The sequence below is a fragment of the Denticeps clupeoides genome, chromosome 3 (genome assembly GCF_900700375.1).
Source record: "Denticeps clupeoides chromosome 3, fDenClu1.1, whole genome shotgun sequence".
Classification (NCBI taxonomy): Eukaryota; Metazoa; Chordata; class Actinopteri; order Clupeiformes; family Denticipitidae; genus Denticeps; species Denticeps clupeoides.
Window position 1 is genome coordinate 14,052,567 of NC_041709.1, and position 23,130 is coordinate 14,075,696.

General features: G+C 42.8%; 1 protein-coding gene across 6 annotated transcripts in view; it reads left to right on the top strand.

Moving 5' to 3' along the window:
* The window catches only part of LOC114785402 (probable E3 ubiquitin-protein ligase HERC1), a 53,611-nt gene that overhangs the window by 16,854 nt on the left and 13,627 nt on the right, over window positions 1-23,130 (top strand). The window contains exons 17-52 of one of the 6 annotated variants that reach the window (XM_028971636.1): window positions 139-330; window positions 782-994; window positions 1,777-1,956; window positions 2,038-2,152; window positions 2,422-2,548; window positions 2,664-2,835; window positions 4,087-4,375; window positions 5,157-5,226; window positions 5,308-5,356; window positions 5,477-5,715; window positions 7,248-7,445; window positions 7,675-7,795; window positions 8,008-8,248; window positions 8,343-8,503; window positions 8,636-8,791; window positions 8,877-8,974; window positions 9,744-9,842; window positions 9,921-10,088; window positions 10,451-10,690; window positions 10,832-10,915; window positions 11,045-11,264; window positions 11,446-11,731; window positions 12,420-13,189; window positions 13,852-14,053; window positions 14,312-14,364; window positions 15,672-15,755; window positions 16,136-16,343; window positions 17,877-18,004; window positions 18,086-18,294; window positions 19,152-19,420; window positions 19,557-19,606; window positions 19,714-19,911; window positions 20,544-20,718; window positions 20,847-21,087; window positions 21,485-21,701; window positions 22,236-22,489. In XM_028971636.1, coding sequence (XP_028827469.1) covers window positions 139-330; window positions 782-994; window positions 1,777-1,956; window positions 2,038-2,152; window positions 2,422-2,548; window positions 2,664-2,835; window positions 4,087-4,375; window positions 5,157-5,226; window positions 5,308-5,356; window positions 5,477-5,715; window positions 7,248-7,445; window positions 7,675-7,795; window positions 8,008-8,248; window positions 8,343-8,503; window positions 8,636-8,791; window positions 8,877-8,974; window positions 9,744-9,842; window positions 9,921-10,088; window positions 10,451-10,690; window positions 10,832-10,915; window positions 11,045-11,264; window positions 11,446-11,731; window positions 12,420-13,189; window positions 13,852-14,053; window positions 14,312-14,364; window positions 15,672-15,755; window positions 16,136-16,343; window positions 17,877-18,004; window positions 18,086-18,294; window positions 19,152-19,420; window positions 19,557-19,606; window positions 19,714-19,911; window positions 20,544-20,718; window positions 20,847-21,087; window positions 21,485-21,701; window positions 22,236-22,489 — 6,776 coding nt within the window. Of the gene's footprint in view, window positions 1-138; window positions 331-781; window positions 995-1,776; window positions 1,957-2,037; window positions 2,153-2,421; window positions 2,549-2,663; window positions 2,836-4,086; window positions 4,376-5,156; window positions 5,227-5,307; window positions 5,357-5,476; window positions 5,716-7,247; window positions 7,446-7,674; window positions 7,796-8,007; window positions 8,249-8,342; window positions 8,504-8,635; window positions 8,792-8,876; window positions 8,975-9,743; window positions 9,843-9,920; window positions 10,089-10,450; window positions 10,691-10,831; window positions 10,916-11,044; window positions 11,265-11,445; window positions 11,732-12,419; window positions 13,190-13,851; window positions 14,054-14,311; window positions 14,365-14,667; window positions 14,826-15,671; window positions 15,756-16,135; window positions 16,344-17,876; window positions 18,026-18,085; window positions 18,295-19,151; window positions 19,421-19,556; window positions 19,607-19,713; window positions 19,912-20,543; window positions 20,719-20,846; window positions 21,088-21,484; window positions 21,702-22,235; window positions 22,490-23,130 lie in introns of all 6 variants that reach the window. The other 5 variants (XM_028971632.1, XM_028971630.1, XM_028971634.1 and 2 more) reach the window with 5 other exon arrangements.

A 23,130-nucleotide genomic window follows, 5' to 3' on the forward strand; every position in this document is an offset into this window, starting at 1 on the left:
GTAACCCCATAGTTTTAAGAGCACAATTTGAAATAGCTCTCATATAGAGTATGGGATTGAGCGAACACAAAATTTATATAAGCATATATTGGAGCTTTACAATGGTAATGGTTTCCCCCTCTCTTTTTTTCCTCCTAGCTGTGTTGTTTGGCTCAGTTGCCGGCAGCTTGCTCTGTCAAGTGATGTACTCGCTCCTGCTACTGCCTCTGGCAGTGGTGAGGCCTTTACTACCCCATCTGCTGTCTTTGCTGGAGCATCTCAATGAACTCAACTGCTTCTTGCCAGTCACTGGTCTCCTGGAGGAACTGGAGCTGGAGGGATCCTCGCCTGGTGAGACTTGCCTATGCCTTCAGACAGCTACAGGAAGAGCTGGGTTAGAACAGTGTTTTACAGTCTTGAGACTACCCGAGAGTGACTTGAACCCACACAAGGGCTTATCTTGAGCTCACAGAGCACACAAACACTGTCTGTGTTCCTTGGCCGGATATATTCAGACACTTTCTCTGTGTGAGTTGATAGATAGATGCCTTTATCCTGCTGTACTTGTATAGAAACAATAAGGTTAGGAGCAAACCAGCAGATGCATTTAAATGGCAGTTTTTAGCCTGCTCGTTGGCAATGTAAGAACTAAGGTTAAAATATGACATGGTAATTTGTTTCTGGCCTAAATTAACAGTAACTCTAATTAGATGTAGCAATGTTGTGTTTTCAAAGAATTGCAGTAGAGGACATGGAAAGTCACAGTATACTAATTTCCCCAAACCTGATTTTATGTTCGCAGAGACAACAGAAGAGGCTGGCACATCCACAGCGACAGAGGCCGGGGATTGGATGTGGCTTCTAGATTTGGAGAGGACTGTGGCACTGGCAATTGGCCGGTGTCTGGGAGGAATGCTGCAGGGACCACCCCCCTCAATACAAGAAAAGACAGAAGAATTCTGGTTGTGTAACCCTCTCCTAAGAAATGGCCTGGAGATGGACTTGGAGCAGCTAGGTATGGAGTACTGGTACCTCATCTTATTATGCATTGTGCCATATACAGTTATATTTCATAATGCAGAATTTATAACAAATAACATCCTGAGCACACGTTTTTAAATAAGAGTGTAGAGAACTGGACGTGGCTAATTGTAGGCCTGTCCAGTCATCATTAATTACCTGAGAGGATTAAAAATCCAGGCTAAATTTGGCTTTGCAGCCCCAGATGTGAGTACACTCATTTTGCATCCATGCCTCCATCCATGTAGTGGCTTGCTGTAATAGTGTTCCACAACAGGAGCCTGTGGGAGGCAGTACCCAGTTTAAATCTGAGGTAGCAGTGTGCCTCTCTCAGTGCTGCATATGTTCTCAAGCCTCAGGGATGCATCATGGTGCAACCCACCCATTGTAACAGAGGTTCCCAAAGTGGGTGGAGGGAGACAAAAAATCTGAGCAATGAATGTTGCTTGGGCCAGTTCACATGACAAGCTTATGGTGTGTGCATTTTGAATGCAGATTTTATTTATTTGTTTATTTATTTAGCTTGCATTTTCCTAAGTGTGTACAGTCCCATGTGACAAGACGCAATCAACAAAAAAGCAAGATTAAATCCATGTGTTTTGACTTATTGCCATAGTAGCTTTTTTATATTTGACTAAATTGTTGAAGTGATTGATCAACATATTTTGAGATGGAGAAACTGTTGAAGCAACTGTTTGGGTAACAATGTTCTGCACAGTCGTTGAAATGGTTTATATGCTTAGAACAAGGGTTGAGTTAATCCTTTTGCTTGGTTAGAATGTGCCACTGGCTGGCTGACTGAGGCAGTACTGCTGGGCTGCTCTGATGCTAGACTGTGCTCGGATGACCTTGGCCTGAGTGAAGAAAGCACCATGCTTGTGGAGCTGGCACTGGGCTCATCCAGGGAACCTGCCAGCGGCCTGTGGAGAAAGATGAAAGACTACGCTGCCAGCAGAGGTGAGGACAGACCTTGTTTGTGTATAGAATCCATGAGAAGTTCTACACAAACTGTCGGGTGAATTTGACTGTGCTTTGTAGATTGGGATGGCGCAGGCCCGCCAGGTGATTCTCTGCTGGAGACGGCTTGTCGTTGCAGTCTTGCTGCGCTGTTGAAACACACCGGCCTACCGGATGAAGCCTATTGGCAAGACAAGTAATTGACACTGACGTGCTGAGTTATCTCCCTGAGGAGTAGGAAGTAACATTACCTCAGCGCCCTTTCTGTTTTTTCACACACACACACACACACACACACACACACACACACACACACACGCGCGCATGCTTACACACAGTAGTGCGATACACTGTGTCTCACCTGTAATGCCAGTTATAGTTAAACAGTCAGCATTGTGACTGGGAAGGAGCCATGTGGGTTTATTGATAGGCATTATTAAGCATAATTTTTCCCCTTTGTGGCAGATATGAGCCCTGTGAGTTGCTAATAGAGATCTATCAGATGGTGTTCAAGATCCGTAGTACCCTGTTGTCCTACAAAGACACTGCAGCAAGAGCAGCTAATACCCAGACAGCTTCTTCGAACAAACAGGTGAGCAAAGGATTTTATTAATTTTAGAGAAGTTCATTCCTTAGTATATCTTTTAACAGTATACAAGACTCTAAATCACAACTGGGCCTTTCTTATCCCTATCCAAACATTCCAGAGCTCTTTAGGATCTCAAAGCCCCAGTGAAGACAGGCTGGAGCCAAGCACGTCCGGAGAGCAGACGGGGAGAGAGAGACACCCAGGCAACCAGGCGTTGGCTGCTGAGCACAATCAGGACCAGGGTGTGCCGGAGGAGGAGACTCCCACCATCAGCAGTATGTACCTGCCGGGTAAATCCTTAGAGACAAACACCCTTGGTCAACAGTCAGTACATTTCTATTCACTATTAAAGTTCTATTCACTACTACGTGGCTGCTGCCCTTTCACAGTGTGAGTCAATTTTTGACTCAATTTTTGGCTGGTATACATTTGACTCCACCATGATAGGTGGCAAAATGCTACTCCTGAGCTTGTTAGAATTGTCCTGTTGAGTAGTGAAACATACAGAGCTGTAAATCTGTTCAATTCATATGGATGTGTTTGGCTTTTGTAGTCAATGTCTGATTAAGCATCTTTCAGGTTGAAGCCTAGAGTGAAATTATAGAGCAGGCTTGGGTGCTCATGAACATTTTACATGAAGGAGTAGCTTGACATCAAATTTCATTATCTCCATCATGTAAACATACTGACTAAACATACTGACTGTTTATACACTTTGTTAATGATTTCTGATAGGGTGGTAGTTGCCTAGTGGGTAAGACACTTGCCCGTGAACCAGGAGACCCAGGTTCAAATCCCACTTACTACCATTGTAGCAAGACACTTAACCCTAAGTTGCTCCAGGGAGACTGTCCCTGTAACTACTGATTGTAAGTCGGATAAGGGCGTTTGATAAATTCTGTAAATGTAAATGTAAATTATTGTTTTTATGCGTACTTACATATATTCAATTTACTGATACTACTTATCAGTTTAGTCACCTTAGATGGTGTCTCTCAAGCACATCAGTATTAAACAACAATACTATATAATATAATCAAATCTTATATACACAAACATAGATAAGATTACAGATTACTGAGATAATGCAGGTTTACACAAAGTGCAAGTGTGAAATGGTAACAGTGATGATAGGAGGATGATGGTGATGGGGAAAAAACTGTTCCTGTGTCTGCCTGTCCTGGTCTGCAGGCTTCTGTAATTGTCTGCCAGAGGGCAACAGATCAAAAGGTCTGTGTGCAGGGTGTGAGGGATCTGTGATGTTTTTCCCTGCCTATTTTCTGATTCTTGAGAGTAACAGGTCCTGGATGGAGGGTACAGGACACACTCAATGACTGCAGCGTAGAACTGGGTCAGCAGCTCCTGAAGATAGACTGTGGGGAAAAAAGAAAATTTAACATTTCAATTACATCCTTGTTTTGTCTGAATGTTAAGTGGTTCTGAACATCCACTTCCTCTCTTCATCTGTCTGCTGGATTCACAGCTGATGATAAAAAAAAATCTCTGTTTTGATGAAAACATTGTTCCTTTTCTCCTCACAGAAGTGCTTCAGTGTTTCCTGGCTACCCGGGAGGCCATGCAGCTTCAGCAGAATGAAACCGTGTATGAGTCGTCTGGCACCAGCACGCTTCCCAGCAGCGCTGAGAGCCCCGGCACCCCTGAGAAAGAACCCCTGCTCAGGCAGTGGGACCGCTGCACCTCCGACCCCATTCTTTCTTTCCCCGCTGCCTGCCACCTGGTTGTTTCTCGCTGCCTCTTCCTCCTGCTGGGGGTGCGAGCTGCCTGGCAGGAACAGAGCGAGCTCATTGATGTGCAGTCTCAGTTGTCCAGGTGTGTGTTTGTTATGGAATCAAATTTGTGCCAAAAATTTGAAACAAAAAGGTTCTCATTCCATATATGATCACAAATGTCTGTTACTGCTGTGCGCAGCAGAGTAGTGATGGGAAGTTCGGCTCTTTTCAGAGTGCCTTATATTTTAGCCTTTTTAGCTTCCATTCACATTTACATTTACAGCATTTATCAGACACCCTTATCCAGAGTGACTTACAATCAGTAGTTACAGGGACAGTCTCCCTGGAGCAACTTAGGGTTAAGTGTCTTGCTCAGGGACACAATGGTAGTTAGTGGGATTCGAACCCGGGTCTTCTGGTTCATAGGCGAGTGTGTTATCCACTAGGCTACTACCACCCAGTTCAGAGGAACGTAACTCAAAATACCGGGAAATCTCAGGAAGGGAAGCAGCTCCGTAATCAGAAGGTTGCCCTTTTGAATCCTGATCCGCCAAGGTGCCACTGAGGTGCCACTGAGCAAAGCACCGTCCCCACACAATGCTCCAAGGGTGCCTGTTATGGCTGCCCACTGCTCACCAAGGGTGATTGGTTAAAAGCAGAGGACATATTTTGTTGTGTGCACTGTGTACTGTGTTGCAGTGTCTCACAATGACAATCGCTTCACTTTCAAAATTCCTTTTTTTTTTTTTCAAAATTGTTTTATATTTCATTAGGAAAGTTTTGTTTCAGATTTTTCGCTCAAATCTTTCTTCATGGACAAAAGACCATATTTTGGTTTAACTTTGTAGTTGAAATCACTTATTACAATGATTCCCCCAAAGGAGATCTTCTTCATCCACTGAAGCACAGTCCTTTCTAAGATTGGAATCAAAGTTGCAAGGGGAGAGAGAGGTGTGCATTGCTTTTTGCATAAAATATAAAAACTTTCAAATCTGCCAGGTACATGGGCATTCATTACCTCTGTTTTATCAGCCCACAGATCATTCAAAAGGAGTTACAGTCTCCTTTAAGAACAAAATGGGTAAGTCTAAATTCAGATATATTCTGACTCATGGGGGGAAAGACACGTGGCTTTAGCCAGTGGCAAAAATTAAGGAATTAAGTTATTTTAGTCCTGTTATTTTACAATTCATTGTTGCAGGATTGCCCCTGTGCTCCTTGGGCATCATGAGAGATGCATGGGAGCGCTTGCGCCAGTGCATCAGCCCCACCACTACGCTGTGCCAGGACGGCGTTGGCTCCGCAATTCTCAGCCACGTCTTCCGCTTCCTGTGTGGTAGCCTTCTGCACACTTCTGCATTGGTGGAGAAGGATGCTGGCAGTCAGGCTGACCCCAAAGCTATCACCCTGGCAATGGCACAACAGCAGCAAAGAGTTGAGGTAATTGACTAGTGGACACTTGATATTCAGGTCTGTGTCCTGTCACAAAAAGTGTGTTGTAAGTTAGATTTTAGAAGGAGGTTTACATTTTTCACCTTTGGGTAATTGTTTTGAGGATGCAAAAATAGAAACTAAAGTTATTAATCATGGCCCAAAAGAGTCATTCATTTTTTTTGTTCCTTCATTTTTTGTACAGAAACCCATCAAATTCAGGCATCAAAGTTATCAAATTCAGACATTTATTTAGTTTCACCATTTTTTTTTTATCAGACACAATGAAAACAATTATTACTAAATGTTACAGTTGTAACCCTGGTTATCTTGCTTGACTATGGGATATAGAAAGCGCTCCGACTGCTGACCCGGTAACCTGGAATGACCAATGGCACGTGCACATGGAAATGCACTCCTATTAAGACACACCAGGACTGCATGTGCCAAAGAAGGTGCTGTCATAACCTTGAGAAAGTGTCAAGGCTTTCTTGCTAGATGAGGAACATGCTTCACTACAGACACATCTCTAAACAGTGCTTGGGATGCTACCATCCCTCTGGTGGAGCGCGCCCACAAAAGCGAGGGGGGCTATAGCATAACCAGTGGTACAATCTCTTACCCTGAGCTGATCACTTTTCCTAAACAGTCCAGTTCATGTATAGCAGTAGCAGGGCATGTAACAGAGTAGAACATATTGAGCCGATGATGCTCTGATGAGGAGAAGCAAGGAAGGTGAAATCTACTAAATCTACAAGATCTACTAAAGAGCAACTGATGGTTAATTGTGGTTAATGTCAGATTGGGGTGCAAAGTCACCTTTTTAGTGCTCTCAGATATAATATTGGGTGAATGCCACCACCCTTTTTCAGAACCAAGACATACCAGCTGAAAAAGCCCTCAAAGCTTTGCTGCACCAAGTGCATTATGCCTGACAGGCATGATGGCACTGGGATAACAAAATGGCCGACTACTTCTTTCTTCTACCCTGCGGAGTAGCTTGTGCAGAGTGGATCTGGCCTAGGAGCACGGGGCGCCCCACTGGGTTGAGATCGCGTTGCAGAAAGGGGCATCCTCTACCCCAGTCTTCTGGCACATCCACCATTGCTGCGAGTGAGACAGTGTCCTTGTCTCCCATGTTGTCTGGGTTCAGCAAATGTCCATGCTAGCAAATGTCCATACTATCCTGTAGTCGACCAAAAGCGAATCTCATAATCCTCTGATTATCTGATGGCAGATGGCATCAGTATACATCAATGTTCATTACATTTGTTTAAATGTATCATGCATTATCTGCATGTTACATTCAAACAATGCACATAAATCTGTGGCTTAAGTGTTCTGTAGTTTTCCCTGCAGCCTTTTTTTTTTTTTTTCTATATTCAACTTTTGCATAAGCATATGGTATCCAGATATTAAAAATTGCCAGAAAACTTCCTTCAGTGTTTCTTTTTTTTTTTTTTTTTTTTTAAATAAGGCGTCCTAATGAGTGATTTACTAGCACATGGCATCTTAAGTAAGTAGCCATCATTCATATTTAGGTACGACTGGAGGCTCTTTGCCAGATCTCATCTTTTCTGTCTGAGATGGAGGAGAAGAGCAGTGGCTCAACACCACCACCACGCTTCCCTGGTCTCCTTCAGTCGGTGCAGCTGCAGTTCCTCTCAGGATGCTTTTGCCTTGGCACGCTGACAGTGGGCATCCTAGCCAGCCCCATGGACAAACTGTACCATTATTCTGTAAGACATCCTATTTACGTGTCTTCTACTGCTTTTATTATTTAATGCTGTATTTATATTTTTTTATTCAATATTTTTGATCATACAGATTGTAGTGAACGGTGGAAGGAAATATGTGTTCAGCTATTAATATCTGATCAAAAGACTTTAGATTTATTGCATGCCAATGAACTTTATTTATGCAAGTATTTATTGATTTTTTGGGTGTGTCTTTGCATGTTGTGTCTAGTCTGGGACCCAGTCAGCTCAGATGAGTTCTCAGAGAGAGCTGCAGGCTGCAGCACACACTTTGTACCAGCAGGTGGTGCGCGTGCTTCGTCAGAAGGTGGCCCTGGAGAGAGAACAGACGGGTGGGTTTAGGACATTGTCTACCATTGTAGTTAAAAAAATGAAGGTGGGTCATGTTGTAATAAATTATTTTAGAAATTCAGGTAAAACACACATATTTTGTATTTGTGTATATATTTATGTGTGTATGTATATATTATGTATGTATATATTATGTTAAAAATATACATTTTTAAGGGATTTAGTAGTTTATAATGTTTTTATTTAATCTTAGGAGCTTACCAGCACCTCTTACTGGCGACAGTGTTTGCCCTGAACTTCCATTATCGGCCGGTGGACCTGCTGGTGATTATCAGATGTGGCATCCTGGAAATTCTCTCCAGCCTTACAGACAACACATGTGTGCTGATGAACCAACGCTGGCTGGCAGCCTCTGTTTCGGACCACACGCTGCTGAGCGGAGCAGTGAAGCTGGCCAGTGCTCGTCTGCTGCAGATACTGGCCATTGCGGCCAGGTAAAAAAATTTTTTAGATATGTGTTTACATTTTTTTTACTGTACCATGCTCATGTATGAATGTGTTTATTTATTTATTTATTTTTATGTTTAGCTCATGTGAGGAGGTTCTGCCCCTGGAGGTGTCACAAGCACTGATGGATGTGATGTGTGAGCAGCTTCAGGGACTCCTTCACACTGTCCACCAGCAGGAGATGCTGGAGAACAGCACTGCTGAGAAGTCAGAGAGCAGCGGAAAGAATCAAAATCCTGAAAGTGAGTGGTGCAACAAAAAAAAGTGTAAATCTTGTCATTTTATTTTTAGTTATTTATGATTTTATTATTCTTGGTTAAATCTTAAATTTTTTATAGTGTATATATAACACATTGTTGGTTGTACTAATATAGAAGTGACACACAGTAGCAGAGTGGTGGAGTCCCAGCTGGCAGACTTCCTAGTTTTCCTCAGGCGGATTTTGTCACTACGAGTGACAATGAGAGTTTCTGCCTTCATCAAGTGGATTGACCCTCTTATGACAATCATCTCCTATAAGTGCACTGCGGGTAATGTCACCAGACCATTGTCATTTCAGACCCGTCACTATCTGGATTCTGTAATTATAGGTTTATTTGTTTCTCTTCCTTCCAGGTACTCCACGTTTCCATAACCTCAGAACAAAGCTGCTTGCTTTCCACATTTTAGAAGCTATATTACCAGCCTGCTCAGACTCCACTCATATTAAACAGGTCAGATTGCTAATCTATCTATTTATCGGATTGGGGGAGGTGTCAGAACTTCACAAATGTCAGAAAAATCATGATCTCCACTGAACATCTCACAAAAAAACACTACATACATATACTGTACAGGCCAAAAGTTTGGACACACCTTCTCATTCAATGTGTTTTCTTTATTTTCATGACCATTTACATTGGCAGATTCTCACTGAAGGCATCAAAACTATGAATGAACACATGTGAAGTTATGTACTTAACAAAAAAAAGGTGAAATAACTGAAAACAAGTTTTATATTCTAGTTTCCTCAAAATAGCCACCTTTTGCTCTGATCACTGTTTTGTACACTCTTGGCATTCTCTCGATGAGCTTCAAGAGGTCGTCACATGAAATGGTTTTCCAACAGTCTTGAAGGAGTTTCCAGAGGTGTTTAGCACTTGTTGGCCCCTTTTCCTTCACTCTGTGGTCCAGCTCACCCCAAACCATCTTGATTGGGTTCAGGTCCGGTGACTGTGGAGGCCAGGTCTCCACTTTTTGTTAAGTATATAACTCCACATGTGTTCATTCATAGTTTTGATGCCTTCAGTGAGAATCTACCAATGTACATGGTCATGAAAATAAAGAAAACACATTGAATGAGAAGGTGTGTCCAAACTTTTGGCCTGTACTGTAGATTATCTGCATAAGTTGATGTGATAGTAGTGAACATAGTGCCTCAAAAATATCCCCCTGTTGAGAGCATATTAATGCTTCACAATATAAAAATATTTTATTTTTCAGATTGTCAGTCAGTTGTTTGGACTTCTGTCTGCTTTTATGTGGGAGGAGCCTCTGGCAATAAAAAAAAATCTTGAAGTAATTTCTGAAAGCAATAAAATGGTGAATCCCATTTTTATTACTTATGCAACTGATTTTTTGAGCTGGACAATGAATTCTAAATACCTGTTGTGTTTTTAGGAAAGTGACCGTGAAGATGAGTGCATTCCCATTGGTGATTTCTCCTTTGACCCCCACAAACTCATCTGCTGCTCTTTGGAGAGTGGGAATGTGCTGTCCCACGGCTCAGGTGGTAAAGGATACGGCCTCGCTACCACCGTTATCACATCAGGCTGCTTCATTTGGAAGGTACATTTAGAAGATTATAATAATAATAATAATAATAATAATAATACATTTAATTATAAAGCAAATTTTCAAAAACAGAAAGTTATTCTCCAAAGTGCTGTAATTATAAGAAATAATACACTGAATAAAATGATGGGTGAGGATAAAATTAACATCAAGAGGATGTTTTTTTTTTTTTTGGTGTAAGTTAGCAATATATGCAGAAGCTTAGCCATTTAGTGCTTTAAAGACAAAGAGTAAATTTTAATTTTAAAATCAACTGGTAGCCAGTGTAGAGACGCTAAACCTGGTTTAATATAATTATTATGCTCATTATTATATTATATTATTTATATTATATTCTTTTCACTTCACTTGTCTAGTTCTACATCACAAAAGAAAATAAGGGCAATGAAGGGACATGTATTGGAGTGTCCCGCTGGCCCATTCGGGATTACAACCACCGCACCACCACAGACATGTGGCTGTACAGGGCATATAGTGGGAGCCTGTATCATGGTGGGGAGCTGGGAAGAGCACTGCCCTCCTTCACCCAAGGAGACACCATTACCTGCATTCTAGACATGGAGGCCCGGACCATCTCCTTTGCCAAGAATAATAAGGTTCTCAGTGCAAATGGCCAGTTCCATTTAGCATTTGTTGCATAACAAAATGCAATACGATTTTGGTCTTCATATGAACACAAGTGAAATACAATTATGCATTAATTTGGAATATTTCAATGTTCTGTACCTGATTAACAGGAACCCAAACTGGCCTTTGAAGGAGTTGATGCCACAGAACTGTACCCCTGTGTACTGTTCTACAGCAGCAACCCTGGAGAAAAGGTGTTTGTATGATTTTTGCAACAGATCTCATTCAGTGTTAGAAAGAAAATAACATCAATCAAATAAATTCCAATATCAATTCATATTGCATAAATAAATAATGAAATAAAACTCTTTTTCACCTTCCAGGTAGCATTGTGTGACTTGCAGATGCGGGGGATGCCCAACGACCTTCAGGCCGGGGAGCCTCTCTGTAGTCCACGGGCCACGGTGCTCCTGGAGACAACTGTACAGCTGCTCAGGCGCCTGCATCGTTGTGAGGTCTGGACACCTCACATCAACCAGCACATGCAAGCCCGTCTGGAGTTGATTGGCCCTCTCATGAGAGACACGTCCTCTTCTAGGCAAGGTCTGTAGCTTTTAACCTTAAATGACATTTTAACAAACTATATCTCCACATAGGTAGCAGTCAGACCAGTTTTACGCTGTTGAATGGATTTTTGGCAGTCTGCTTAGAGTTGAATGAGTTTAGAAATTATTGGGACTATTGGGTCTCTCAGCAACTGCAAAATGTTCCCTTTCTTGCACAGGCCAAAGCACAAAAGCACCAGAGGAAGATGGGGAGAGTGGAGGGCCTGTGGCAAAGGCTCTGGAGCTGGTGACCAGCCCCTCTGGCTTGTCTGATGTCCAACTGAGTGCCCTTTGCTCGGAGGTGTGGCCAGTGCTAGCTCTGATTGGTGGGGTGGACAGTGGTCTGCGGGCTGGGGGCACATGTCGGCACAAACCTAGTGGCCGCAGGGCCACCCTGCTTGGAGTGCTGAAGGAGGGAAGTCCACTGGCCAAGCTCCAGTGGGAGGAGGCAGACCTCACTGTCAGGTACAACAAATGCACAGGATTATTTTGTGTAAAACGTGTGAATGTATATATATATTTATATATAAAAATAATGCCTTGTTTTACAGTTTGGAGTGAAGTCCAATTGATGTGAATGTTCAGTGAATCTCATAGGCCAAACAATTTTAATTAACAAAGTTTCAAGGAGGAGACTTTAGTGATCATTGACAAGCAATAGCATTAAGTCCAGTTGTGCCTCTTCCTCCTCAATTTCACTTCATTTCCTTTATTTGTAATACACTTTGGCAATGGGGCCTTAACTGGACATCTCAGGACCATGTTCATGTCAAAAACAAACATGCATACAGTTTATCAGCGCATTATTATTTTATTGAATCAAAGATTTGTGAGCATTGCCCATGCACAATGACTTATTTAGCACCTGCAAAATATCCCCTGGAAAGTGTTCAGCAAATGTCTGTCTGGAATCCTTTTTTGGTTTTGTTCCTTTTTTGTCCATATCTTCATCATCATCTGCGTATCTATCCTCCAATTCACTTCTGCTTTAACAATTTTCCAATTTCCACTTTCTTATCATTCCATTTGTTTTTTCTTGTTTGACTTTTTCTTTTTTTTTTTTTTTTCTTTTTTACCTTTTTTTTCCCACTTTCATTCCCATCACTTCCATGTTTCATGTCTCCAACCTCTGATTCCACCGACTAATCGAAAGCTTCCTGAATTCTTGGTCACCCAGCGACACACCTCTCTCTTCTCTGGAACCATGCGACGTGCCTCAGCTGGACATCTCACTCTTCCAAGGTCTTCGGCCTTCTGTGCTGGTGGACCTCATCTTTCTCACAGGGATCTTGGAAGAGCAGGAGCCTCATTCTTTGCGGAAGAGAGCTCCTGAAGGCAGCCAGCACAGTGACCTGGAGCGACGGTTGGATGACGATATTGCTCGAGCCATGCTGAATGAGGAAGCTGCTTCAGGACTGACTGAAAAAGAGGAAGATGAGAATGAGGTTGTTGGAGGTGGCCTCCAGGGTGGTGGCCCAGACCGTAAAATCTTCAAAGTTCCTGGAGAGGAGCAAGATGGAGTTCCTGTCCCTTCTGCCACACCCCTGCATCCCAGACCTGATCTGTTCTGTCTGGAGCTCCGTGCTGTCCATGTCTCCTACCTCCTACTAGGTGCCCTTAAGTCCCTCACAGTCATCTTGGGTTGCGGCCGGTTCAGTGACCTGCTACTGGTTCCGAAGTCAGATGCTGGAGCCGCAGTGACCAGCCCTGATCCCTCAAAGCCCCATGGTGCTGGGGGAGAGCAAGAGGCTGAGCTGCGCTCTGTGTTGCAGTTTGTTGTGAGAAATATGGTGAAATGGGCTGTTCGACCCTGCCCCATCAAACAGCCTGTCTCTCTGGCTGACCTGGAGAGGGCACAGATTATGATCTTCAAGGGGGCTCTCAACAGACTGCCTCAGGACGGCAGTTCCAGAAACCCCACAGGTATGCCCACTTGACTGTTCTGCAGTGCACCATTATTAGTAAGAAAAAAGAGAATGGATGTAGTTAATTGGCCAGAATGGTCGCTACAATTCAATTTTGGAAATCTTTGGAGAATATTCATTTACCACATTTGGTAATAGCTTGCCAGAAGCTTTAGATATTCAGTGGGGTTGTGACATTAATTTGATGTAACAATACAGGTCTTAGACACCAATACAAAACTAAACCACTAAGATGCAAAAACCTAAACCATTTATTGAATATTAATTAATTAAAATTAATTATATATATATATATATAGAGAGAGAGAGAGAGAGAGAGAGAGAGAGAGAGAGAGAGAGAGAGAGAGAGAGAGAGAGAGAGAGAGAATGTACAGTATTGTCCCTAAACCCTGCTTCCTGGGCCCACCTTGATCAGCTGAATGCAAGGACAAATTTTGCCATCATATGCGATGTGTCACGATAATAAAAAAAATAATACAATCTGTAATTCCCATCCCTAAAATTTGGTTAAACTAGCAACACTTTTCTACAATTTGGTAGTGATTTTTTTTCTTAATCTCAGCCCTAGTGTGATTTTTGCAGAAAAATGAGACTAATTGCAAAGTAATGTTGTCATAAGCCAAGATCATTTTTGTGATTGTATTGCTCCTGGTGTTCTAGATTCTGGACTGCATTCCTCTTCTCAGCCTGTATCCAAGTCTTCTAGCTCCATCTCTCTGTACAGCAACGGCTCTGAGGGCACCGCTGTGTTTGGCCAGTCAGCTTCCTCCTCAACCAATGACCTGGCGGCATCTCTGCTGACTGCACTGCAGGCAGATGGCCTGGAGAATTTTAACCCTTTCCTGCCAGTCAACCTCCTGCAGTGAGTAGTAGAATAAAAATGAACAGAGACCCAGTACCTCTCTGAGACACTGAGAGGATACTGATGAAGTCAAGTGAAAGCCACTATAGGTTTTTACAGGGCTGTGTCTGTGTTGGATGATTATGGATACGTTAATGCCAAAGCTAACAAAATAATGTTTTTAAGAATCTGTCCTCACACACACACATACACTTCTACAGTGAAACATACTGGGGTATTATGCAAAGTCCTGACATCCATGGGATGTTCTTACTCCAGATCCCTGTCAGAGAACAGTGCAGCAGAGACTTCAAATGTTAGTCAGAGGCCAGGTGAGTGTGTGAGTGGGTGTATGCCTGTTTTTGTGAGCACTAACTCCACAGCTTGGGCTGGCTTACCGTCTAACCACTGGCATCAAGATCTGATCATCGGTGACCTGAAGATGAACTGGCAGACAGGCATACGTTGACTAAGCCTTCCAAATACCTGTTCACACTCAATTCAGTACTTTCTCAGACGCTCCTCATCCTCCAGCCTCCTTTTCCATCTCTCCTCTCTCTCTCTCTCTCTCTCTCTCTCTCGGTGTATCTGTGTGCTGAGTGCTAGCCCAGCCCCTGTGTTTCGGCTTTTTGCAGGCGGATGGTGTTAGCGCGCTTCCCCACGCTGGCGGGGCTGGTCCACAACCCAGTGCTGCCCCCGGGCTTCAGCCTGGCCAGCTCTGCTTCCTGTGAGGCTTTCACAGAGCAGCAGACCAGCTTCCTGGAGCCCTGCGGACAGACCCGGACCCACGTGGGTAAGACAGACAGGCAGAGAGAGAAGCCGAGAGAGAACATTGCAGATGGTATTTACAAGACAGAACATAGTTGAGCCATTGACCTCCTGATATCTGGTGTGTCAAAGCCAGCTGGACAAACACTTTCTTCTGGGTGCACACAGCACTAAGCACAGAACTAGCTGGAGCTGAATAGTTTAGAGCACGGGCCTAAACAATCACAAATAAATAAATAAATAATTGATTGATTGATTAATTAATTAATTAATTAATTGGAAAAAACTGCAGCAATTTAGAAAAATCCAATTTGCAATTTCTTTGACAGTATATGCAGTTCTTTTGTGCCTGCATAAAAGTGTCTGATGCCCAGAATGCACTGTGTGAGATGCTGGGTTTTGCAGACCACTTCTAAAACCTTATGTTTTACACAGACCAGCACAACAGTTGGTGCTAGCATGGGACTGGACGTGAAATGCTTGTGGTTGGCAGAGCTCTTCATTTCAATTTGTTTTGTTTTTTTTCTTTTCTGTTTAAATTAATTTATGCATGGTGTCATTGTGATTTGTGTCATCACTCCCTTGTATGAAGTCATTGACCTCACCCTTTTCTGTTTTATCGATGCAAGTGAATGTGTTTGTCATTGAACAGTTGATGAGACCATCTAGACTAAGTAAACTGCAGTTCAATGTATATTAAGGCTAAACCAGACAATAGAAAAACCAGAGAGTTTCAGGGTGAAAGAGGCATCATGTTCACCTCAGTTGACTGGTGACTCAGTCGACTCCATGATCGATAGGGTTCAGCTTTTGCATTATTTTCATTTCTGTTTTTAATAATTTGTTTGTTTGTTCTCCCTTGCAACTCCAGAGCACCCTCAAATGTTTGTCCCCGTTCGGTTACTAGAAATGGGCTTCTCAGTGAGGCATATCTACAGAGCCATGGAGGCAGCAGGTACTCCAGTCGGTCACGGGTTTTTAACTAATTCCTTCACGGGGTTCCTTGTGTTTTTGTGTGTTTCCCCCCCTTTCTAAAGTTGGTGGATTTTTTTTATGCTAAAGGTAATATTGGAGAAGGCTTCTGTCGGCTCTTGCCAACATAAGAATAAAGTCAGGTCTTAGCTGACTGAATGTTTGTTTAAGAGAGTCTCACTGTTCCTGTCCTGTTACTTTGCCTGATGCCTTTTTCATTTCAACTCCCTTCACACTTAATGTAATTTGCGTGAGCTTTACTGTTCCATAGAGGATGTGTTTTTTTTTTCTCTTTTGGCTGGGAATGAATGCTTTTACAGTTGTTGTTCAGTGAATTTGACAGTGTTGTCATGTGTTCTTTAGGGGTGACTGGTGATGTGGATTCCCGCACCATTGAGATTCTGGCAAGCTGGATGCTGGAGCACCCACTCTCTGATGAACCACAGACAGGAGAGGGACCATCTGGAGGTGGGGCCACTGATACTCCATCCTCAGAGGGTCCAGAGACAGTGCAGTGTCCCGAATCCCCAGCGCCCCTTTCCTTACAGGAGAACAGAGAGCCAAACGAAAGGTGTGCTGTCTCACTCAATTCTGGTTCTTTCACTCTTGCTCAGGCAGTCACCAAATACTTTTTTTTTTTACAAAGCAGTCACAATTATGGTGAATGGACATCTCCTCCAAGGTCATGAGTTTGAATGCAGGCTCTGGCCTTGTTTGTGTGTGTGTGTGTGTGTGTGTGTGTGTGTGTGTGTGTGTGTGTGTGTGTTTGTATGCTCTTCATGGCCCTCGTTTATCAATATAAGTACATGTGATTCATGAATCACATGCATACCTGTCGTACCATTTTAGCGTACCATATGCTCACGTTAACATTTTGTAAATAACGGAATGCGCATTGAGATGATCGTACGGGATTGGTGCGGGTCTCTTCTGGGTTCTCAAATGCGTACACACATGGTGGATTGGTGAGGAAATTGGCCTTAATTGTGAGCAAATGGTGTGTGTGTGGTGTGTGTGCCCTGCGGTGGGCTGGCACCACACCCTGGGTGAGTACCGAAAGTGTATGAGAGGAGAATGCTGAAAAAGCTTCTCGGTATCATGGACAATCCCTCTCACCCCATGCATGCCTCCATGATGGCCCATCGGAGCACAAGAAGCAAAAGACTCATAGCCGCTAAATGCAGAACCGACCGCAACAGGAAATCCTTCCTACCTAGAGCTATCATATTGTATAACTCGTCCTTGCTCTGTAGGTCATTTTTTCAGGGCTATTCAAACACAAATGTTTTTTTCACTCATATGTGCAATTCCACTCACCTGTATGTCTTTGAATGCTTGTTTTACGCCCCTACACACGCTGCTGCCGCTACTCCCTCTTACTTTTACCCATGGCATAATCATTATGTCACTTAGAACTATCTCGGGCATTTCACTGGATATAGTAGTATCATTATTGTTATTGAGCCTTAAGCTATTTTTGATATTTGCTCTATTGTACAATTTATTTGTAAATATAATTTTTTCCTCTTGTTCCTCCTACTGCATTGAGCATGTTGTTGACAAAAGAATTTCCCTCGGGATAAATAAAGGTTTTCTTATCTTATCTTATATTACCTGGCCTGCACTTGAATTTCTGCGATGCAGGGAAGGCAAGGGAGCATTGTATCATTCATGCTCTTAATCTTGATACTCAAGATGGTATTCAACAACTGTGGCGGCCGGTGTGAGCAGAGAAAGTGGAGCGATGCCTACTGTGCCTTGTCACAGTAATAAGCACCTTTGCCTGCCTATTTTGACATAATTCAACTCCCACTTCCAAACCAAAACCACTGACATTTTACCTTCACACTGCCAACAGTTGCTGCAGTTTCTGGCCAAAAGGTTTTTTTTTTCAATATGCTTACTAGATAAAATTCAGTGTCAAATATAACTACACATGTTATAGGTTTGAGGCATCAGCGCCTATATATGTTTGCCTGGTATCAGGCTACTGGTATTGCATATGTCAAACCCCTTCTCATGTCCTTCTACCACCCAACCACACAAAACAAATTTAAAACAATAGGATGTAAGTTCTAAGTATGTGTTTGTGTGTGTATTTTAGTATGCTGGCTGGCCTTGACCTCGTAGAAAGAGAGAACTTCCTGGATGTGCATCTGACACGGAACAGACCTCCCCCAGCTCGACGCCAGCGGTCTGGCCTGGGCCAAAGGACTTCCTTCAGGAGAGCTGGTAGAAATGCACTCATGCAGGGTAGATCTTACTTATTTCAAAAAAGCATGTTTGAAAGTTATTGAACAACTTGTCCTGTAGATTCTCCTTCGCCCAATCCAGTCCCGGCACTGTACAGGCAGGAGGTTGGTGTGACCGAATGGACAGAGCGAGCGGAAACTCATCCATTTGCAGCGGAGGAGGAGTCAGAGCTAGGCTACATGGATGACCCTTACCAGGAGGAGCCATATGAGGAACTGCTTACACCTGAATTCATTACTTCAGAGAGAGACACCTTGTGGATGGTGGAGGTACTGCACTTGCCTGAAAAATTATTTCTGTGTACTGTACGCACAGCAGTTAGTCATGGCCACACCTCCAAGTTTGCAAGTTCGAATCCAGACTCTGGCTTTGTGTGTGGAGTTTGCATGCTCTCCATGGGCTTCCATTGGGCTGTCCCGTTTCCTTCTGCCATCCAAAGGCATGTATGTTAGGTGAATTGGCAGCTCTAAATTGTCCATAGGTATGAGTGTCGGTGACACTGCCCTGCACCTAATAATGTCCTAATATGGGCTCTGCTTAGTGTCACTGCTTAGAGATAAGCAGTTATGGATTTTGAATATACTGTATAAAGTACTATACTCTGCATAACATTACATTTTATTGTCTTTTTTTTTTATATATATATAACAATGTTTTTCTTCCATATTTTATAGTACTGCACATACAATCTTCCCAACAGTAATTCTGAAATTGTTCAGGAAAGGATTATGTATTGTAAAATACATAAATTATAATAATTAAAAAGTGAATGTGGCAATAAATTAATGTGGTTTGAGAAACTGTTGCCATCTAGAGAAAATTGGCATCAAATGAATGATCTATAAGCAAAAATCTGGATAGAAAACAATATTATGTTGCTGCTCAGAGAACAATAGGATAACAAAACTGTGGAGACTTTTGTGTATTTCTCTATACATATATTGTTTTTCTTTAATGAAAATAAGGAAATTCTGCAGTATACAATTTAGGTAAATCAATGTTTGACCATTTTGTTACCTTAACAAATGAACAGTGGTAAGTCTTTGTATTGGGTTACTTACCTTCATTCAAAATACTTATAATTATTGTTCTTTGCACAACTTTGTGTGTGTTTGTCTATTTACAGAGTGGAGAGGAGCACCCAGAACCTCATGAGATGGTGGAGTGTGAGCTGTGTAACACACTGACCCTTCAGTTCAACAACCACATGAAGCGCCATCATCCTGGTTGTGGCCAGAGTGCTGGTCGTAGAGGTTATCGCAGTAATGGGGCCTACGTGGACGGCTGGTTTGGTGGGGAGTGCGGCTCAGGCAGTCCGTATTATCTGCTGTGCAGCTCTTGCAGGGAAAAATATCTGGCTGCCAACCTCGGAGAGCTCAGCTCAAAACAGGACAGGTCAGCTGACCTGTCTCTTATCTCACTCTACCTCTAGACTGTTTTCTTTTTTTAATAATGTATTTATGTTACACATCATTAGCAAGAAACATGTGCAATATGTTTTTTACTATTTCTTCTGTCCGTTTGGCTACAGGAAAGGCCTGGCTTCAGATTTAATTGGCAGATTGGATAGCACGTCTGAAGGTGTGTGCTTTTTTTGACCACCATAATTACCATTTTTCATACAGAGTGTATTACAGTAGGATATCTGTATGGGTGCTGACTCTTTGGTCTCATGTCTTTTGGCTCAGATGAGTGGGAGCTTGGGCACCAAGATGACTGTGACTCAGACAGGCTCACGGGGCTTGAAGATTTTGGCTTGCTCCTCAGGCCTCTAGGGCTAAGTGAGAAGAAGCTTGTGCCAGACCCTATTCCATTCAGCGAGCCTGACCCACTGGGGTCTCTCATCTGCAGCTCCCTCAGCAGTGATAAGACACAGCTCTACAAAGGTAGGGTTCTCATTCTTCATGATGGTGCTATAGCAATATTATAAATGTTATTCAGAAAATAATGGGATCTAGTTGGGGGAAATATGTTGCAAATCACTTATATCGAACTGTAGAACAGCAAAAATTAACTAATCAAACAGCTAATTAAATGTGCCACAGTTTGACTTATTATGGCATGTATGGTGATAGGCCACGTTACTAGCGGAAACAGTAGTGTTTTACTGTGGTTATGTGCAAGAGTAGTGGTATATTTTTGAAAGCTTCATTTAATGCTGCGACAAGTCCATGAGTAAATACTGGTGAGAAGCCAGTGGCAGGGTTAAAAATCCGGACTATTTCTAAAGTGTGCAACATGATATATTTAAAAACTGTACTGGTCTGAATATGTGACAGGTTCTTTTCTTTTATAAATAAACTCTGAAAAAGTGGTTTTATCTACTTAATTTTGAAAGATCCATTTGGTTAAATGCCAGTATAGTTCACCATCCACTGACTTGACATTTTGGGAGTGTCAGCTTCTTGCATCTAGGGCAAAGTCCTAGTTGACAGATAATGAATGCTTACAAAATACATTTATTTAGGAAACCAGGGCTGATGGGTGAATGGACTTATTGTGTCCGTTTGTCCACTAGGCTTGGTGAGTGCTGATCAGAAGGGCTCTGGTGCTCCACTGAGTCTTGGTGAGCAGGCTGCATCACTACGGGAGCCACAGGAGAGGCTTCAGGCCCTGAAGAGGGTGACTGCCACTGCCCAGATCTTGTTGGCCTACAGCATGGTAATGAGGACCCTGTCTCAGAGCACATCAAGGTAACGTCAAGTCTTCATGTCTTCCCATACACAGTGTTGACTAAATAATATTTGCCTTCTTATTTTACTTTTTGTATTTGTGTTTGTATTTTAAACCAATCGTTTGTCTGTGTGTCTCTTTTATTTAGCACGTGCAGCCAGTCATGTGGGCTTGAAGCTTTGGGGTTGGCTGACATTCGTATTTTGGTCCGGCTCATGTGTCTGGCTGCGGCTGGACGTGTCCACACTGGTGTGGAGCCAGAAGGGTTGTGTGGGCGTGGCACTGTCTATGACAGCTCCTCCTTCCTTTCATTCCTCAGCTCTGCTATTGGCTGTCTGGTCTCCCACAGTGCTGCAGCCTACAGGGAGCTGGTGGACATCTGCACACAGGTAACTTTCACACAGACTTTGCTCTATAGTCACATTTTGTATCTTACTGTTCACCTCACTTTACTGCATTTCTGCATAGCACCCATCTGCCTGTGTTCGTGGACATTTAAATTCTTCTGTTCTTGCAGGCCTGCCTTGTAATCACAATGTTATCTCACTCAGCCTGGTTGCGCTCCTGGCAAAGTCAAACCATTTTGGGTTTGGCAAAGGCAGAGGTGCTTTGCAAGCCCATGATGATTATGTTTGCAGCCAAAAAATTACAGTTTGCTACTGATCAGTAATAACAGCTGTACTATGAGTAATCACTGTACTCGATGTGGATGGGTTTGCGTGTGGTATTTTCTTTTTCTGTATTTTTATTTAAAAAAAAAAAACCATTTGCATTTCTGTCACACAGGATCTAATGGCAGCCGCCACTGGCCTGAACATCGGGGCCATCAGTGACCCCCAGCAGAGGGCACGTCTGAGCTTCTGCCCCCCATTCTTGAAGGAGAGAGATGCCACATTGGTCACACATCCAACGTTCCTCGTCACACAGAGTCTCGTTTCTCTCCTGACAGAGAAGGGCATTCGCTACAGATACACCGCAGAACGAAATGACTCGGAGTCTAAAGGTTTAAAAAAAAATTATCAGTTTCCTCTATACTATGTAATATGTACAGTACAGGCCAAAAGTTTGGACACACCCTCTCATTCAATGTGTTTTCTTTATTTTCATGACCATTTACATCGGTGGATTCTCACTGAAGGCATCAAAACTATGAATGAACACATGTGGAGTTATGTACTTAACAAAATTAAATAACTGAAAACAAACTAGCCACCATTTGCTCTGATTACTGCTTTGAACACTCTTGGCATTCTCTCGATGAGCTTTAAGAGGTAGTCAATGGTCTTGAAGGAGTTCCCCAAGGTGTTTAGCACTTGTTGGCCCCTTTGCCTTCACTCTGCAGTCCAGCTCACCCCAAACCATCTCAATTGGGTTCAGGTCTGTTGACTGATGAGGCCAGGTCTCCACTTTTTGTTAAGTACATAACTCCACATGTGTTCATTCATAAAGAAAACACATTGAATGAGAAGGTGTGTCCAAATGGCATGTACTGTATGTGTGCATAGGTTGTGAAGATTAACTACACTGTAACTTCTAGATGGTGGGAGCCCTGCTCTGTCCTCTGCCCAGCTGGGGATCCGTGTAGGCCCTCTAGAGCTAGCCAATGCTTTGGCAGCATGTGCCCTCTCAGCCAGATTAACTAGCAAGCATCGACAGTGGGCAGCCCAGCAGCTGGTACAGGCTATGGCAGCCTCAGAGCGAGACAACCCTGTCCGTCCACAGACCTACAGCGACATGTCTGGAGATCTCCGGAAGTGTTTGCTGAAGAAGTTGGAGGGGCACCAAAACCGGGTAGGAGGCATGCATACACATACACACACACAAAGAGACCCAGTCCAACTGTCTTTCTGTGATCATTAAAAGAGACAGTGGTGGCAAAGGGGGTAAGGAAATGAACCTGTAATTGGAAGGTTGCCACCAAGGTGCCACTGAAAAAGCACCGTCCCCACACACTGCTCTTCGGGTGCCTTTCTTGGCTGCCCACTGCTCAATAAGGGTGATAGGTTAAATGCAGAGGACACATTTTGTTGTGTACACTGTGTGCTGTTATCACAGCTGCTGTTATCACAGTACTGTTTATCACAATGACAATCACCTGAGGGCTATATTTGTATGTTGTATATTACTATAACTCTCTCTCTCTCTCTCTCTCTCTCTCTCTCTCTCTCTCTCTCTCTCTCTCTATATATATATATATATATATATATATATATATATATATATATATTCACATATATTTAATGTATGTTGTCACTAATGTCACCAATAATGATAAAACTATTATTAACTGATTTTTTTTAAAGGCTGATCATATAAGAAATTATGAAAATAATTATGAAAATCATCTGACTTATCATTTGGTGATAGCAATGGATAAAAATGTACATTATGCAAGTCTAATAAAAATGTGGTATTTTCTGAGACAACCTTAT